At 40.3% G+C, this 19,527-nt stretch overlaps 1 protein-coding gene across 1 annotated transcript in view; it reads right to left on the bottom strand.

Annotated features, from left to right (window-relative positions):
* Positions 1-19,527, bottom strand: part of NAA15 (N-alpha-acetyltransferase 15, NatA auxiliary subunit) — a 91,466-nt gene that overhangs the window by 27,044 nt on the left and 44,895 nt on the right. Inside the window, exons 6-16 of the mRNA XM_077476922.1 lie at positions 17,185-17,338; positions 15,968-16,087; positions 14,229-14,324; positions 14,046-14,152; positions 11,563-11,635; positions 10,650-10,819; positions 8,725-8,877; positions 7,834-7,962; positions 6,447-6,660; positions 4,603-4,796; positions 3,971-4,079 (exon numbers count right to left, since the gene is read on the bottom strand). Coding sequence (XP_077333048.1) covers positions 3,971-4,079; positions 4,603-4,796; positions 6,447-6,660; positions 7,834-7,962; positions 8,725-8,877; positions 10,650-10,819; positions 11,563-11,635; positions 14,046-14,152; positions 14,229-14,324; positions 15,968-16,087; positions 17,185-17,338 — 1,519 coding nt within the window. The remainder of the gene's footprint in view (positions 1-3,970; positions 4,080-4,602; positions 4,797-6,446; positions 6,661-7,833; positions 7,963-8,724; positions 8,878-10,649; positions 10,820-11,562; positions 11,636-14,045; positions 14,153-14,228; positions 14,325-15,967; positions 16,088-17,184; positions 17,339-19,527) is intronic.

Here is a 19,527-nt window from a genome sequence, read left to right as displayed (position 1 = left end):
AAAAGCACCTTTTTTCAATGGGATATTTTCAAATGACAATTTTTTTTTTGCCATTTAAGTCCAAATATGAGAACTGAGGTCTTTTTGACCCCAGATCTCATATTTAAGAGGACCCGTCCTGCTTTTTTCTATTACAAGGGATGTTTACATTCCTAGTAATAGGAATAAAAGTGGCCCACATTCTTTTTTTAAAAAAACTGTAAAAAGAAATAAGGAAAAAAAATTTTTTTTTTAAAGCGCCCCATCCCAATGAGCACACGCGCAGAAGCTAATGCATACGTGAGTAGCGCCCGCATATGAAAACGGTGGCCAAACCACACGTGAGGTATCGCCATGATTGTTAGAGCGAGAGAAATAATTCTAGCCATAGACCTCCTCTAAACACAAAACATGCAACCTGTAGAATTGTTTAAATGTCGCCTATGGAGATTTTAAAGGGTAAAAGTTTGATGCCATTCCACGAGCGTGACATGTTGGGTATCAATTTACTCGGTTTAAAATTATCTTTCATAATATAAAAAAAATTGGGCTAACTTTACTGTTGACTTTTTTTTATTCAAAAAAGTGAATTTTTTCCAAAACAAAGTGTGCTTGTAAGACCGCTGCTTAAATATGGTGTGACAAAGTATTGCAATGACGCCAGTTTATTCTCTATGGTGTTAGAATAAAAAATGTATAATGTTTGGGGGTTCTAAGTAATTTTCTAGCAAAAAAAAATGTGTTTTTAACCACTTGGCGCCCACACTACGTCTATTGACGTCACGGGCTTTCAGTGGTTATATCTAAATGATGCCTGAGGCCACAGACGTCATTCAGATATTGCCGTTTTCAGCCGGCGATTCCCTGCACCGTAAGAATGATCATAGCGGCTGTTCCGCCGCTTGATCGTTCTTACGAGCGACGGGAGGGGACGCCCTCCCGCCGCCCTCCCGCCGCCCTCCGGTGCTTCTACCGACTCACCGTTTCCATCGGTGAGTCGGTCACAGGATCCGCCGGCCCCAGCAAGTTATCATAGAGATTTCCGGTGGACTAGATCGTCCCCGGAGTCTCTATGATCGTTCGGAGGCCGGGCGCGATGTTATGACGTCACGCCCGGCCTCTGTATTCAAATTAACGGCGCTGATCTGGCTAGGAAGCCAGGATCGTTTTTTTTATTCTTCCCAGCCTAGAGGTGAGATTTGGGGTCTTATTGACCCCATATATCACTGTAAATATGTCCGATCATGCCATATTCCTATTACAAGGGATGTTTACATTCCTTGTAATAGGAATAAAAGTTATCAATTTATTTATTTTTTTAAGTGTAAAACTAAAAAAATTAAAATAAAACTAACAATAAAAAAAACGTAAAGCGCCCCTGTCCCCGCGAGCTCGCACACAGAAGCGAACGCATACGTAAGTCCCGCCCACATATGAAAACTGTATTTAAACCACACATGTAAGGTATCGCCGCGAACGTTAGAGCGAGAGCAATAATTCTAGCCCTAGACCTCCTCTGTAACCCAAAATATGTAACCAGTAAAAAAATTTAAAGCATCGCCTATGGGGATTTTTAAATACCAAAGTTAGGCGCCATTCCACGAGCGCATGCAATTTTGAAGCGTGACATGTTGGGTATCTATTTACTCAGCGTATCCTCCTCTTTCACATTATGCAAAAAAATTGGGCTAACTTTACTGTTTTTTTTTAAGCATGAAACAGTTTTTTTTCTGAAAAAACGTGTTCGAAAAATTGCTGCGCAAATACCGTGCGAGATAAAAAGTTGCAACGAGCGCCATTGTATTCTCTAGGGTCTTTGCTAAAAAAACATATATAATGTTTGGGGGTTCTATGTAATTTTCTAGCAAAAAAAATTAGGAAATTTACATGTAGGAGAGAAATGTCAGAATTGGCCTGGATGCAAAGTGGTTAACTTGTAAACACTGTTACTGAAAGAGGCCTGGTCCTCAAATAGTTAATTTTACACTTGCTCAGTCAGCCGAGATTTTTATCTTGGCCAACAAATCTTTACTTGCTAACCAGCATCACACAGTGCGATACAAAATTCTCTCAAGATGGTACCGTGTACCATTCTTGCTACACAAAACAGATGGCAATATCTCAGAAATATGCTGGCCTTGCAATTAAGCGGTAGGCACGAAGGCTCATATCCTGGCAGTGCCCTCTCCCGGGGTCGTCCTGGGCGGAGTTGACACGTACCGTTAAACATCTGACAATGGTGGATTTAAGTGGCAACCCAAAGGCGTTACATTTGACGGGGATACCCTTCTGGAAATACAAAAAAAAATCTCTCACTATCCATTTGGTGAATGCAGCTAGAGCTGGCATTCCTGCACTCTGGAGGCAGTTACAGCCCACCAACTAAGGTCCTGTGGTAACTTACCCTGTGGTAAGTTAATGATATCCTACGTATGGAGGAATTAACTGCCACCCTGAATAATAATGAGGAGGTCTTCAGGGAGCGTTGGAGGCCAGAGATATTTCACCTGTACTGACGAATACCTGCAAACTATGACCCAACCTATACCGGATGGTCAAGCTACCATTTAGTTGCTTCTTGGCTTGAGGATGGCTGCTCACTGGAAGGTAATAAACCCCCCCCCCCCCCCCCCCCCCCCCCCCAACTCCCTGTGTGCTTCCCCGTTAGCCCTTCCTTCTTTTATTTGTGCCTGCTTCTCTCCTTACTCCTGATTTCCCTATCCTGCTTATTCTTCTGGACTGGATAAGCCTTTTACTGTGGATTTCTCTGATCTACAAATCGGTTTGAATAAAGCGTTACTGTCCCCCCTGTGCTTGAACTGGAACCAGAAGATAGTGAGTTTTGCCATTGCCATACATTCCAAATCTTTTAAGTACACACTCTGACAAGTCTAGATTAACCTCTTATCTTGGCAAGATTAAGTTTGGGTATTCGGCATAGTCAGTTTTACATTGCAGAACCATAGGCTAATAAGCCATAGGCGAAATCTGGATGTGTAAATTTTGATGCCTTTGTTTTGTGCTGTTTTATTATAACCTTTTATTTTTCATTTATACTGAGTGGTTTTACATTCAGTTTTCTTTTTCTATTTGCATAAGGTGACCTGCTGTAACATTGACATATTTGTTATGCCTTATACGAGTAATACTATTGGCTATGGTCGACTATAATTTTGTTCACAATTTTATATTGTACTTTAGCCATTAATAAAAATGTAATTAAAAAAAAAAACACTGTGGTGTAACCAGGGCACATAGAGAACATTTTTCTTGCGTGCACTTGCAGAGAATGGTTTTTTTTTTCTGTGAAAACAGAGCACATAGGAAACGAGATTTGTGTCCTTGCAGATCTATGCAATAAACACACACATCTCTGCACATTGCATGACTAAGCCTATGCAAGTTAAAGTTGCGTGTTTTTTCCCCATCCGTTTTTATACACATATGGTGTGAACAAGGTCTTAGCCCTTGTACACACGGTCGGACATTCTGACAACCAAATCCGTTGGATTATGTCCGAAACTGTTGCATACACACGGTCGGACAAAGTTGTCGGAAAATCCGATTGTACATAATGCGATGCCGTTATTTCGTTACGACGGGACTACGTTCAGGCTAGTAGCCAATAGCTTTGGTCTAGGAATTTGATCTGAGCGCGCATGGCACTTTGTCCAGAGTAGGCTACACATGATCGGAGTATGTCCGATCGGAGCATTTTGTCGGAAAATTTTACGGACAAGTTGGAAAACTTGGTCCGTCGGATACTCCGATGGAAACAGTCCGATGGAGACCACACACAGTCGGATTATCCGACAAAATGGTCCGATAGGACACATTCCGTCGGAATCTCCGACCGTGTATATAAGGGCTTAGACTGATGCGTTTGAGAAACAAAATCCCTACTATTAAACACCCTTAGTCTTTGTACAGATGCTATATTTTGCAATAAAACAGTGACTATAAAAAAAGAAACATTTCAATAGGTTCTTACCTTTCCTGAAATAGATTTCAAATGCATATAGATGTGTTTCTATTTTGTTCTTAACTAAATTCTTTAGTGGTGTTAAAAATTTAATAGCTTCTTCTAATGGATTGTCCACCTGCGTGAAAAAAAAAGAAAAAAAGAATGCACGGTTAAACAAAAACATTGGCGCCAAATCTAAGAGCAATGACTACTGTTCTAGATAAACAAGACAAATACATATGATACAAAGCAAAACAATTTATCATTTTCCTAGAACATCAACATATATTGCAATTCTTTACAGCACATATCATTTGAGCTAAAGCACTTCTTAACATCTACTGTCCTAACCACGATTAAACTCTACGGTCAACCTTAGGTACTGTAAGCCAGAATGTTTGAATTGTGGGAGGATACCACTTCTAAACACCGGTACCCAGCTGCTGATCCATATTAGTCTCTCTACTCAGAATCCCACCATTTATGCCAAGAGCAGCTCTCAGGCTACCACTACTTGGCATGCTCTGGCAGTCTCTCTAATCAGAATTTCCACCATTCATGCTGAATAACTGCCATCAGGATACCACTAAATTGCATCTCTAATAAAATACACCCCAGCCTTGGAAATCTATTGTTTTTCAACAGACTTCTAAAAATACCTTTGCTAGCTTTTCAGGAATGAGTTCTTCCTTTGGGCCTCCAATCTCTTCGTCGTCATCCTCTTTTTTCTTCTTCTGGTTCCTTTGCTGTTTCTCCTTCTCTGCATTCTTTTTCTCTTCTTCCAGCTGAGCTTTTTTCTGAGCTCTCCTTTGCTTATTGCGCAGTTTCTTCAGCTCTTTGTCTGACATATTGGCTACCAGGGAATTCAATGCATACATGATTAAAGAGCTAGTCCACCCAAAGCGATATTTCAGTTCGGCAGGACTGGTGGTATATGTCTTTTGGGGAATCCATCAGCAAGATCCCCCACTATATTTCCTGCCTCTACTCCCACCCATGTACTACAAAAGGTGTTTCCACCCTCTTCTGAATTCTCTATATATTGAAAGTTCAACTTGGAGAAGCAGAAGGCAGTTTCTGCAGCAGATGTAGGGACCCGACAATTCAAGCATAGGATTTCATCAGAATCTAACAAGAATTTACAAAAAAAAAGCACATATTTTGGGGTACACTATACCTTTAACAGGGTCACCCAAACAGGGATTGCATAAAAAAAAATTAAAAATAAAAAAAGAAGGGGACATCACATAAAAATCACAAGTACATAATTATGTCCCCTGTCTAGAGTAGCATGAATACAGCCCTATTGCTTGCAGCCCCTATCCTTCTATTTACATTGCTTGGTAAATTAACAAACACCTGTAAAATGACAACTTGTCATAATCCTTTTTCTAGCAGTACTTCAATAAAAAAAAAAAAAAAAAAAAATTAAAAAACTCCCAATTTTCTGAAAAATCATTTGGCATGTATTTAAAATGAAAAGCCATTTTAGAAACCAGAAATGCAAGGAGACTCAGTATACTGGAGCCTGCTATCAAACATAATTCCTGACCCCCTCCCCCCAAGAAAAAAAAAAAAAAAAAAAAAAAAAGGGTATACAAGCAATAATATGATTCTTGACCCTCTTTACAGAGTACGAAAACATGGTCCTTTTGTACCATACATTAAGAGGCAAGGGCAAGAACAAAACTATGGAAAACTAGTTCAGCCTGTTAATTTAAAGTGGTTGTAAACCCCTTGTTCAGTAATCAGACATGCATCCTTTAAAAATTTGTGCAATAAACATAAAAATAGCATTATATGTACCCTCAATTTCTCAGTATACCCTCTTGGTACAAAGGCTACACCTCCTCGCAAGTTCACACATACAGGAAGGCACCACCTGACCTCGAGTTCCCAATACTGAGCCGCTGAATATCTACTGCTGAGGGAACCAGAGGAGGAAGGGAGAGGGTTTTTTTTTTAGTGCCGTATGTGATGTGTGTTAGCTGCCCCACCCGGCAGCACCTCCGTTTTAGTGCCAATGCAGTATATTTACAGCGGATAACTCAGCTGTCTGTGGCAGACCTTCAATTCCTTAACAGCTTGATTGGGACAGCTGTCAAGAGTCCAAGATTGTGCCCAGACCTTTGAGACTGTGGGTAACTATGCTGGTCATGGTGCAGAGGTAGCTGAGTGGGCAGAAAGTGACAGTACAGACACTCCCAGCTCTGTCAGACTGAGGTTGCAGGAGCCACGCACCATCTGCATGACTGTCAAAGAGCATGGTGACACCTTTTTTTTCCAGGTATCGGATTTTTGCCAGTAGCAAAGCATGGAGGATTACAGATGACAGGCTGCTCGTTTCCCTGTCAGATGTGCACAAATGGGTTGTGCTGCTTTGCTAATTAAGCTACAAAGTTCAGTTTCATTTTTGTTATCTGGGTTTACAACCATCTTAATAAAGGAAATTACACTGAGCTATTTTATGTTTTAAAGACAAGGTAATCATTTTTCCACATACCTGTGTCTGCCTCATGCTCCTTATTCTCATCTGTTAAAGGGTTGTCATGAAGTTTTAGGTAAATTTCTATAGCGAGTCGGGCAGCTTTGAAGTAAAATGGGTGTTGTCGGAGTACATCCTCTAACTTCAGCAAGTCCACATATGACCTGAGTGTAATTTTTCTCATACAATAAGTGTGGAAGTCAAACTGGTCATCAGTGATCTCTACAAAATGCTAAAATAAAATTACAAAGCATAATGTGCGTATTAGTTATGTGCACACCAAGCACAATTTTATTTACAGACATTGCCCCACGATCATGGTGGCGATAATAGTCCCCAGCCCTCCAAAAAAATAAAATATAAGTGACAAGGCTAAGAAGTTTATTTCCTGCAAGTTTGTATTGAAGATTGTAAGAGGCAATCCTCAGTATATAGGAAAAAAATATGGCCAAACAAATCCTCTATGTTAGGGATCGGCAACCTACGGCCCGCGGGCTGCACCCCGGCTAACTGTCCAGCCCGTCAGTGCACATGATAAATTCACGTGCACCCGGCACACGGACATTTTAAACCCTTCACACCAACCCTACACATATGCGGCCTCGGCTTAAAGAGGTTGTACCGAGGTGATGGCTGCAGCTACCCCGAAAGCAGGTAAAAAAAAACGCTTGGCTGTTATTCCAAGCAGTGGGAGTAGATGTCTGCCCTCACCCAGCTCGCTCGGGCCTCTTGGTGGGATGGCTGGCCAGAGAGCCAAACAAAGCCGAAGTCTGCTTCAATCAGGTCTCGGGATCTAGTAATGCTGAAGTAAATGTCATGACATCACTTCCCGTTTACAGGGGACTTAAAGGTGCCAAGTTTAAAAAAATTACAGTATTCAAAATAGCCAAACACTGCATTTTGAATGATTTTAAGTGCAAAAGAGGGATTTGGGGGTCTTACAGATCCCTCCATGAAGAGTACCTGTCACTGCCTATTACTGTCACAAGGGATGTTTACATTCTGCCTGACAGCAATAGAAGTGATAAGAATTTTTTTTTTCCCAAAAGGGAGACAGTGTAAAAACATAAAGGGGTCCAGAGGTGCAGGGGGCTGTGCAAATTAAACAGGGCCAGAAGTGTAGGGGCTATGTAATGTTATCTTCATTTATTAGTACGTGAAATGCATTCCATTCATATACATTGAATCCGGCCCCCAAGTGGAAAAAGGTTGGTTGGAGGCTGGGGGCACAGAACCTTATTTTTATTCTTTATGTCGGAGCTGGGTTTATAACTAGTGAAATCTAACTGAATATTTTCCTTTTCTAGGTTCATAAAATGAAAATGTGGAACATTAAAGACAATCTGACCACAAAAAAAAAAAAAAAAAAAAAAAAAAAAAAAAAATGTATTATCTGTTCACTCACTCGTTCAATTTCATGGCATTTTTTAAGTGCTTCACCATACTTGTTCATAGATCTATATGCTTGTGCACACTCGGTCTGGAACCACATGCACTGCATTTCATTCAGGTTCTCCACAGCTGAAGTGCCTTCCTGTAATAAGAAGGGAAGGATGTGATCTTGCACAACTGTATGCTTTGAAGGTACTTTAAGTTTGTTTAGACTAATAAAAAACAGAAAAACCTGTGTCCCAAGCTTCAGCTGCTTGACCCCCCACCCCCATGCTGAATGATAAAATCCTGCAAATAATCAGTTGCTACCATGGTTTTGTCTTAGAAAATACATGGGGGAGGGGGTATACTTTTCTCCACTCTCTCAATATATTACTTATACGATGGATCACAGGAGTGCAGTTAGTTCTGCACTCCTGCTATCCATTTTAGCCGACAGTAAGCTAAAGTCACAGAGCTGGTCCAGGCTCAGAAACTATCCTGACGATGTGGACGAGATATGCCCAAAGTCTGTACTTCCCCCCTCCGCAGCCCATTGCTCAGTTCTCCTCTCAGCGCTGGAGAGCCGATGACTGTCAGTCATGGCTCTCTGCTCAGAGACAAGAGGAGAACTGAGTAATCAGTGGTGTTCATCACTCAGTTCTCAGTGCAGAGACAGCAAGGGATACATGCAGCATTGGACTGATGCTTCACCGCCTAGGAGGGTATGAGGTTTTGTTTTTTTCTTTGCAAACCCCATACTTCTCTTTAAAAGGAGAAGTATAGCTAAAGGCTTTACTATATTGCTCATAACCACTATAGTATATCACTCAAAATTAGATAAGTAGTTATCTTTACAAGTAAAAGCAGATAAAAATGTACCAGAATGCCATTTACAACATTTTTGAAAAATCGTGATACAAACCCTTGTAAACTTAGAGCACATCTCCTCAGCATCCTTTATCATGTTAGCTTTCAACATGTACTTTGCACACTTTGAGTTGATAAACCTATCTGCTGTGTCCAGGGCTTGAGCTTCATCCATCCACCGAACAGCCTCTTTGATGTTACCAGCATGCTAAAAGAGAGAATACCACTTTGAAAAATAACACATTGTATTGCCTGAGACAGATCACTCTTAAAAATATATCAAGACGAGGACTGGACCAACTGTGCCCATTTCTAAATCTCTCCTGTCTATTGTCAATGTAGTATGTTTTTGGATCCCCAACACTTCCTGTTCGCTCCTAGACTAGCAGGGCTCCTATATTTGACATGATTATGTCCGAACCCCTGCTAAGATTTTTTTTTTTTAAACTTCACTGATGGGGCTTCCTTAAATTGAATACTGTTCTGTGGCATAGACTATTTCCCACTATACAGATAAGGTTTTTCTTATTAACTGTACCCCTCACAGGACAGTGCTCAGACACCAGAAATGAAGCACAGTGCACTGCATTATGGGAGTCCAAGAGAAAACTTCATGTGTAACTCCACACCAGGAAGTTTTAGGTATTTCTCAAGGCCTCATTAATGTAGTAGCATGACAGACAAGGGTGGGAAATTTGTTAGGAATTTAAAAAGGTAACAGGCAACACAAAACCTACATAATACATCAATGAGGGCTTAAAGCGGTAGTAAACCCGCTGAGGTTTTTTTTTTTCTGACCTGCAAGGCAAAAGGCATAATGATCTAGTATGCACAGCATACTAGCTCATTATGAAATACTTGCCTTAGAACGAGGCCCCGACATCTCGCCCGATCCACGCCGAGGGAGCCGACATGTTCCCTCAGCGTGTCTTCCGGGTATCGCGGCTCCGGCACTGAGTGGCCGGAGCCGCGATATCGTCACTCCCGTGCATGGGAGTTTGCTTTCTGGCAGGGTCCGGCGTCTGCCAGACTTTCAGCCGAGAACCCCCTGTGCGCATGCGCCGCTGCAGTCAGCGGCGCATTGCGAAGGGAATATCTCCTAAACCGTATAGGTTTAGGAGATTTTTTTTTTACCTACAGGTAAGCCTTATTATAGGCTTACCTGTAGGTAAAAGTTGTAAAAAAAGACCATACAACCACTTTAAATTTAACTTTTAAAGCACTCTTTCCTAAGACTGGGAAAAAAAAAAAAAAAAAAAAAAAAAAAAAAGGTTTTCCTCTGTGTTTAATGTACATTTTAATTCATTTACATGCACATTAGAAAGATTCTAAAAGCCTTTCTGTGCAAAAAAGAAAAAAAAAAAAAAAACACACACACATACAATGCACACTCAGAGAAACGCCACCCAAAAAGGGACGTTCCCCTTTAAGTCCCCATCTCCCCCCACATTTGGCCTTTTTGACAGGCATCTATTTCCGCTCGGATCGCCTCGGCGATCCTAGCAGAAGTTCTCCCCTCCCCACAGTCTTCTTGGACATGTTACGGGCCATTAGCAAAGCACACCTTGCGCATGCACAGTGGGCAGCCGGCTGTAAAGCCAACTGCTCAGTTTTGATGCTGGGAACACAAAGGCTAGTGAAGAACTAGCCTGGGTAAGGGCAGCGCTGGATCCCTGGACAATTCAAGTCTTTTTTTTTTTTTAAAGTCAGCAGCTACAAATCCTGTAGCTGCTGACTAAAATTCCCCCCCCCCCCCAAGTGAACCTCCTCTTTAAAGAGCCAACATATGTGAATGGACTCAAACAGCTTCATAGGCACTAGGGAAACCTTTTTCAACAAGGATCTACTGTATGTTTATGATCCATTTTTCTGATTAGAAAAAGACATTCTGAGAAAAATAGTTCAGACACTTTCAAAAACTCAATGTGTGAAGGTGCATATTTTACCATGGTCACATAGTTGTAAAGGTAAAAAAAATACCTTGTATATTTTAGCTTTCACAAGGAACAGTTCGATCAATGTTGGTGTGCTTTCAATAGCTGCATTAATGTAATCAAGAGCGAATGATGGTTGACCAATCTTGTCATAGTGCTGTGCTAAGTAGTACTGAACCCACAGTAATGTAGTTGGTGGCTCCTCTTTTCCATCATCTGTACAATAAAAGAGCGACAGGGTTCTATGTCAAGAGTAAAACATCTACTATCAAAGAAATCTGGCGATTAATGCTTAAACTCTGCATTATGAAAGGAATAGTAATCACACGATCCTCCATACCCAGAAGAATCAGGTATTTCACTGGACTCAGGAGGACAAAAAGGGTAGCACATTAACAGGACCCTGTTACTTTGCACTGAACATTAAAATTACAGGCTCACCTTAACACCGAATACTGAGAACAGGCTATTTTTTCCATTGAAGCAGAACTCAGGCATTTTTTATTTTTATAACCACCATGCAGTGGGAGGCTGTGCATGTACTTCACTACTCGTTTTGGTCTAGGGGTTCTGAGAGCCAAAATATACTCACCTAATCCTTCGAATCTCCCTAGCACAGGACTAGTCCCTTTGGCTGTTGCCCACCTGCAGTCCAGGTGTCTTGTGTGGTGGACTGTTCCTGACGTCATCACGCCCATAGAGACATCAGGAACAGTCTACCCACTGGATGTGGGGGGGAGTGCAGTTTTCCCAAGAATTGAAGGAGTTGGCGAGTATAAGTGCCGTGTTCACTCCCTAGACAAAAAGAGCAGTTAACCATCTGCATTGCAGGCACAGCCCAACTGCAAGGGGAAAAAGCTATTTTGCTTGGAGCTGGGCTTTAAGAGAAACACAAGAAAAATGCTGTTTGTTTAGCAATGACAATAGAAGTAAAACTTGGCTATAGAAGTTACACTTACCATTAATGTTAAACATTCTGCAACTTTTTAGTGATGTTTCATAACCTACAACAAGATCTTCAATAATCTCCACCTGGAAAATATCAAAAAAATTACGTTTAGAAAGACTACTGAACCAGTGAGTATTTCCAATAAATCAGAGACAATGCAATCACATGGAATGAGCAATTGTATAAATAGACAACAATTGAATTGAAGAACATAACTTGAAATAGACACTGCCTTGTTTGTTTCTTTTTCATACATGCATTAAAAAGGAGAAGTTTCCTTTACTCTTTTTTAAAACTACATTATGGTGAACTATGTGCCATTGTTTAGCTAGAGAACATTGCAAATGTTTTACATTCACCTTGGAGAGCCCCTTCTTTTGACTGACCCATACGATGGGACTACCTGAGGCGGAGGCCCAGATTTAAGCGGACTCGGATGTGTATTTCGGCCTACTAATGATGGTTACTCTAAGTATTATCATATTCAAACTTGCTTTCCCCCTATATCCCCCATGCTGTTCCCTAGAATGTTGCTTTTACATTCTTTGTTATTTTTATATCATGTGTAAATACATACACGTATATGACTTTTGACAATCCATTTCTGCCGTTGTGTTATTAGATAATACAGCTTGATTCAAATTAGCCCCTGAAGGAGGAATTTAACTATTCAATATCCTGAAACATGTTGGGATTTCTCAATTCATGCATACTGATCGGCCTCCCACTATGTGAACAACTTCATGAGTCGGATTTAGCTGTATATTGTTGTAGCATGACCATCGGCTTTTGTTTTTAACACTTTCACATGTAATTTGTAAACTAATACATTTTGTACTACTTTTTTTACATATGTGTCACACTCTTATCTGGTATCTTCGCTTGCCCATAAAAACCCTGTGGCATCTCTGTTCTTTTAAAAAGGAGAAGTACAGCCAAAGCGGTAAATGACATGCACTCCCATGACCAGTTTTCAGCAGAGTGTCAGAGTCGGTCCAGGCTCCACGTCATCACAACCACGGAGTCAAGATCCGCCTAGATCCCTGGACAGACACCTGGCTGTCTTTCTGCGAGTTGCTGAGAGGCTAAACCGGCCACTCCTGCCCCCTCCACAGCCATGTGCTATGGTGAGCGAGGAGGTAGAGAAGAGCTGTGACTGACAGCCTCCAGCTCTCTGCTTGGGGAGCTGTGAAAACCGAGCGGTCGGTGGTGTTCGATCGCTCGGTTCTCAGTGTAGAGGCGCTGAGGAACAGATGCAGCATCTCACCAATGCTGCATCCACCTATGCAAGTATAAATGTCAAATAATCCCAAACCCCATACTTCTCTTGTAACAAAACATGGTGCATAGTACAGACTGTCAAATTCCCTATATTGGTAACTTGCATGAATGGGTGTTGGCTAGGTTAAGTGTTAGGGTAGAATTAGGCCATGAATCCCTGATATTTTGGAAATCAGGGGCTAGTTTACATTTTTGCAAATAACCTTTTCATAAGTGAGAATTTTGGTTGACTAGATAACCAAGGAGCGATTGTATGCACCGAAGGCTACATCCAAATCATGGCTATTGCTTTACATGCCATAAACCATAATATAAAGGATTAAATAGTGGGCTATGGCGCTAAAACCCAATATATATCTAACCTATGATGGTCTATCTATAAAGATATATACAAAATTAATAATTAGTTTATAAGTGTTACAATACAAATCTATATTTCAGTGCTGAAATTTTTTTACGTTGCAAAATTAAAAATGAGAAAAATGCAATTATCAGTGTGTGCAAATACGTGCTGACACTACTGTGACCCATAAATATAAATTGCCTATAATAATAATATCAAAATTGATAAGAAAAAAAAAATCATTCAAAAGGTTGTGCAAAATAATTAATCCCAAAAACGTCCTTGTGCATAGAAAAAAAAACTTTCAAAATCACATTCTGGGATCGCTGGAAGTCCCATACAGTAATGTCCCAGGTAGTGGTAACACAAGGTAAAGTGACTAGTGCAAAAGTGCCAACCTTCAATGCAGAGAAAACACACTGATTATTGCATTTTTCTCATTTTCATTTTGCAACGTAAAAAAAATTTCAGCACTGAAATATAGATTTGTATTGTAACACTTATAAACTAATTATTAATTTTGTATATATCTTTATAGATAGACCATCATAGGTTAGATATATATTGGGTTTTAGCGCCATAGCCCACTATTTAATCCTTTACATTCAAACCTCCCCCCCACCTTTAGGGGGTGGAGGATCTAGGCAAAGGCAGCTCTAACCCCTGTAAATTTTATGTCTAATAACTCACAGTAGTTTTTGCATTTTCAATTTTTTATTTTAATTTTCATTTATTTCAGTTACACACAGGGTGGGAAGTCCGTAGCGCGACTATTTATTCATAAACCATAATAATTTGCCCTAAAAATTCTAGTGTAGTGCTAAAGAGTTATATGTAAGTACAATTAGCCACCATTACCCAAACATTACCTTCTCCTTGTCACTGTACAACAGCCGCAAAGTGTTGAAAACTGGAGGACATCCTTTGCTGAAGTTCATTCTTAAGTATTTATCCAAACACACTCTAAATTTTTCACCTAAAAACAAAGAGCTATGGGTGAACAAACAATGAATCAATTGTACATTCGTAGGAAAACTGATCTTTTTACACACCTGTCAAGAAGTTTAAAGGCAGTCTCCTTGGCACTAAACCTTTTGGAAACTTAGTCCAGCTGTCCTCATAAATCTTCAGTCTCTCTTCTACAGTGGCTGCAAATGCATACAAAGTTTTTTTTTTTAACATAGGTCTGATTAATAAATATGGTACAAAGAAAAAATAACTACTGTAATGTGCAGGATTCCTGCACAGAAATCATATATTGTCAAAATGTGAGCAATTACATGCAATGATAAACTCAGATTTCCTTTTAATTGCACATGCAATAAAGTTTCGACAAGTATATGCAGACCAATTTAAAAGAGCAAATATTACAGTGACAAATTAAAAAAGGAAAAAAACTTTTTTTTTTTTTTTTCTTTCAAACTCATCTATTTACCCTTCATGTTTCTTAGGAATCTCATTGCTGGAATCCCTATCTAAAATCCAGGCTGAAGCCACCCATTACAATGTTCACAAGGGGGTTCTGGTCTCTCCATTTTTTAAGGCTAAATTTACTTGAAACTGGTATCTAAAGTTTCTGGTGGACAATGGTGAATTCAACCACCTAATACTTTACGTCTCTTGAAAACTCCAGTAGCAAGTTCTCAGTTTCAGGGTCACGCATGCTGCAGCCATTATGGTCAGCCCAAACGATTTTCTTTTATTTTATTTTGCTTATATATTTGGAGGCAACATGAGGAAAAGGCCCAAAAGTCGGCAGAACAATGCTTTTTATCTAGCTGGCATAAAAATGCCATGGCTTCCTTATTTTCTTCTATCTGACCTAGCACCAACGTGCAGGAGAAGGGTATTTTAAATTTGCTTCATGCATGTTTTTCCCAGGTCAGTTCTAAGGTAACAGAATAAGCATAACTTATGTAAAGTATCTATAGCTAAAACACGCTTAGTTTGGATGGAGTGTTAAAGGGTTAGAACATCTGGCAGGTATTACTTCTATTCGGGGTTTCATTAGAGAGATTACCCCTTACTTCCCGTTTTGGGGACAACATTTTTTCAAGACAGGAAATGAGGGAAAATCTGCAACAGGGTAACTGACAAAAAGTTGACTGCAATTCTAATCATTCCAACACTTTTATTTTTGTCTGTAATGCTGCTGGAGAGTTTCCCTCACTTCTGTCAGGTGAAAAGGTTGTCCCCAGGACAGGAAGTGAGGATAAACCTTCCAAAACTGGGCCTGGGATAAGCGCAAAAAAAAAAAACAAAAAAAACAAAAAAAAAAAAGCAAACACACACACACACAACGTTATAATCCACTTTCATATATAGATGTGGTTTTTTTTCGATGTAATTTCTTCTAAATTAAGGCAGAATGAAACCTCCGTAACAAAAAAATAAATAATTTTATTAAATTGGGCCCCAGGAACTTTTAACTATAATTAATGTACTTGTATAACCAGCATATTAGGGCAGACTCTCCCTAGTGATCTCCTCCAGCGTGGTACTGTCAGGGCTCCAATCAGTCATGAACGTAGACATCTTCTCCATGTCTTCTTTCCAGGTTCAGGCTCTTTCAGCCATCATTATGCAATTCCCGTGCTTTGGAGTCACAAATGTATGATGAGTTGAGCGGCTCAGTGTACACCAATGCTTTTTGGCGAGAGGGATTTATGACAGAAGAGACCAATAGGGTCTCTTTGGTCCTAAGAAGCCTACCAGTCAGAAAATTCTCTTTTACGTTTCATTCCCCTTTAACACTGTTTATATACAAATATATATTAAAAAGATTATTTACCTGGCTTCATGGCATTTTCTAAACCCTTATAATATGACCAGTTCTCAGGGCTCCTCTCCTGCAAAGCCTGATACACATCTGTTGCCTCCTCAAGTCGACCCAAATGCAGTAATAAATCTCCTAAAAGCAAAAAAATAAAATAAAGATACTAATTAGATAGATACTATATAAAAAGCACCAGAATACCAGTTAGAATTTAAAATATTGCCCTCACATTCATGACCTATATATTCTGGAGATATGACAGTTTAATAAAAAAGTTTACTTTTTTTCTTAGGCCACTTTTACACTGGGGCGTTGGTGGTAAAGCGTCACTATTTTTAGCGACGCTATTCAGACAATGGTGGGGCACTTTTAACCCCTGCTAGCGACCGAAAAAGGGTTAAAATCGCCCGCAAAGCACCACTGCGCTTTGCCGGCGGTGCTGCCATTTCAATGGGCATGGCGATTGCAAAGATGCTGCTTGCAGGACTTTATCGTTCTGCAAGCGCACGACTGCAGCGTGAAAGCACTCGGGCTTTTACAATGGAGTGAGAGGAGAGGCTTTTTACAGGCGATATGCAGGCACTATTTTTAGTGCTATAGCGCCTGTAAAGCGCCTCAGTGTGAAAGCAGCCTTAGCGATAGAGATAAGAGATAGAGAGATATCTATATGGGGGAGGGCAATCGTTTAGGGACAGCTGCCCCTTACTTTAATAGTTTATTTTGCACATCAAAAAAGGAGAGACTGACATGTATCCACAATTAAATTGTAAACTGCTACTCATGTTATTTTGGGATTCAACTAAAGATATTCAGAAGCATTGATCCAACTACTCATGTCACGCTATCCTGCCATTATAGTGTTGAGCAAAGATCCTCCTGAACTAAACCTCTCCCCACGTTGGGGTATAGATAAGTAAGACTGTTATGCTATATGGTAGACCTGCTGCAGCCCATTGCTGCTTCGCAGGTAGGTGGTTTGTTACGTATTATGTGCCCTGATGCGATCTGTTGCCGCTTCAGAGGACCTGCCCCTGCGTAGGTAATGTTTAACCCCTATGTGGGCAATTTGTATGCTAACTGAAAACTCAAAAAAGATTTTGAAAATAAAAAAAATAAGATACTCAGAAGCACTGGCGTCACATTCAAATTAGATACATTATTAAAGTCAATAACATACAACCTATTCTGGAATAATATTAGCCACAGTTTAAAAAACGCACATGAAAATTTACCTTTTGTTTCTTCCACTGCTAGCTTGTCACAGATCTGCTTTTCATACGTACAAAGATGATCCAATGCCTCCTTAAATAGCTCAGCTTCACGGAGAACCTGGTTCTGATAAAGCAGCAACTCGCTATACTCATAATCCACTTTATCTGGAGAAGTCTAAGGGGAACAAAGTACACAACTTTAACCACTTGCTTACTGGGCACTTAAATACCCTTCCTGCCCAGACCAATTTTCAGCTTTCGGTGCTCTCACACTTTGAATGACAATTACTCAGTCATGCAACAAGGGTACCCAAATAAATTTTTTTGTCCTTTTTTTCCCACAAATAGAGCTTTCTTTTGGTGGTATTTGATCACCTCTGGGGTTTTTATTTTTTGCGCTATAAATGAAAAAAAGACCGAAAATTTTGAAAAAAAAGGCATATTTCTTTGTTAGTGTGACAGAATTATGTAAATTATAAATTTTTCTTCATAAATTTTGGCCACAATTTATACTGCTACATATCTTTGGTAAAAATAACCCAAATTAGTGGATATTATTTGGTCTTTGTGAAAGTTAGAGAGTCTACAAGCTGTGGTGCGAATCGCACAAAATTGGTCACATCTGATGGATGTACTGGTGGCCTATCTCGCTTCTTGTGACCCGAACAAGTCAGGAAAGTACAAATACCCCCCAAATGACCCCTTTTTGGAAAGTAGACATTCCAAGGTATTTAGTAAGAGGCATAGTGAGCTTTTTGATGTTGTCATTTTTTTCCCACAATTCTTTGCAAAATTAAGATTTTTCATTTTTTTTCTCCACAAAATTGTCATTGTAATAGGTTATTTCTCTCATATGGCATGTGTATACCACAAATGACACCCCCCCCCCCCAAAAAAAATTCTGCTACTCCTCCTGAGTATTACAATACCACATGTGTGGGACTTTCACAGCCTGGCCACATAGAGAGGCCCAACATGCAGGTAGCGCCATCCTGTGTTCTAGGAACATAAATTACATATCTAACTTGTTGACTATTTATTACACTTTTGAAGCACCAGGACAATGACACGTGACACTGATGACAGATGGCACTGATAAGTGGCACTGATGACAGATGGCACTAATACATGGCACCGATGACACATGGCACTAATACATGGCACTGAAGACACGTGGCACTAATACGTGCCACCGATGACAGATGGCACTAATACGTGACACCGATGACGCGTGACACTGATGACAGATGGCACTGATAAGTGGCATTGATGACACGTGACACTGACAACAGATGGCACGTGGCACTGATGACAAATGGCCTGATACGTGGCACTGATGACAGATGGCACTAATACGTGGCACTGATGACAGATGGCACTAATACGTGGCACTGATGACAGATGGCACTAATACGTGGCACTGATGACAGATGGCACTAATACGTGGCACTGGGGGCAGGTAGCACTGGGGGCAGGTAGCACTGAAACGTATGAGTGCATTTTTGTGGTGTGAACGGGCCCTAAAAAATGCATGCACAGTGTTTTCCATGTATTGCAATGAAGTCCAATGGCTCTAGTTCACACAGGTGCAGTCAGTTTCTGATGCAGAAACCGACTATTGGTGTGAACTAGAGCCATTGGAATACATGGAAAACACTGTACATGCATTTTTAGTGCAGTACTGCAACTGGTGTGAACTGGTCCTGTTTATAATCCAGTAATACACTGGATCAGCCTGCTCTGCACATGCTCAGTTGCTCTCAATTTTTAGGCACTGTGCTGAATTTGTAGAGACTGATCTGCTGAGTGTGTTTACATGACCAGCCAGATCTTTCCCTTCCTCCTCTGACAGATGTAGCAGACGGGGCCCGAGATATGCCTGCTGACATCAGTCAGGAGGGGAGGAGGAGAGGGACCGGCTGTTCATGTGATCACAATCTCGGCTCTGAAATTAGGTATTTGCAGCATTTATATTTATAATTTAGTAGATATGGCGCTGTTCTGTTGATTCATGCGACTTGCAAATTATAATGCGACAAGTGATAAGTTAAATATAACTTAATTGAAAATACTATATCTCAATTGGAAAAGTTATGTAGCCCTAATCATGTACGATATTCCACAAATATTAACAAATTCATACTAACCATACACAAGTGCTCAGAAAGCAATCATTATGCTATGTGCAATTGATAATATTGCAAGCAATCACCTGCCTTGAAAAAAAGAATAAAAAGGTGACAATGGTATAAATATATAAAATGAATGAGTTTAAAAAAATAAAAATAAACACCCGGGGCGTGGCTGAGACCTGGAAGTGAGCAGACGTGTGTGAGCTAAGCTCTGTGTGATCTGCTCCACACA

This window comes from Lithobates pipiens, unplaced genomic scaffold, assembly GCF_037356315.1.
Source record: "Lithobates pipiens isolate NorthernLeopardFrog02 unplaced genomic scaffold, aLitPip1_a1.2 Scaffold_13, whole genome shotgun sequence".
In the NCBI taxonomy this organism is placed as follows: domain Eukaryota; kingdom Metazoa; phylum Chordata; class Amphibia; order Anura; family Ranidae; genus Lithobates; species Lithobates pipiens.
This window is presented reverse-complemented; position numbering and strand designations above follow the sequence as displayed.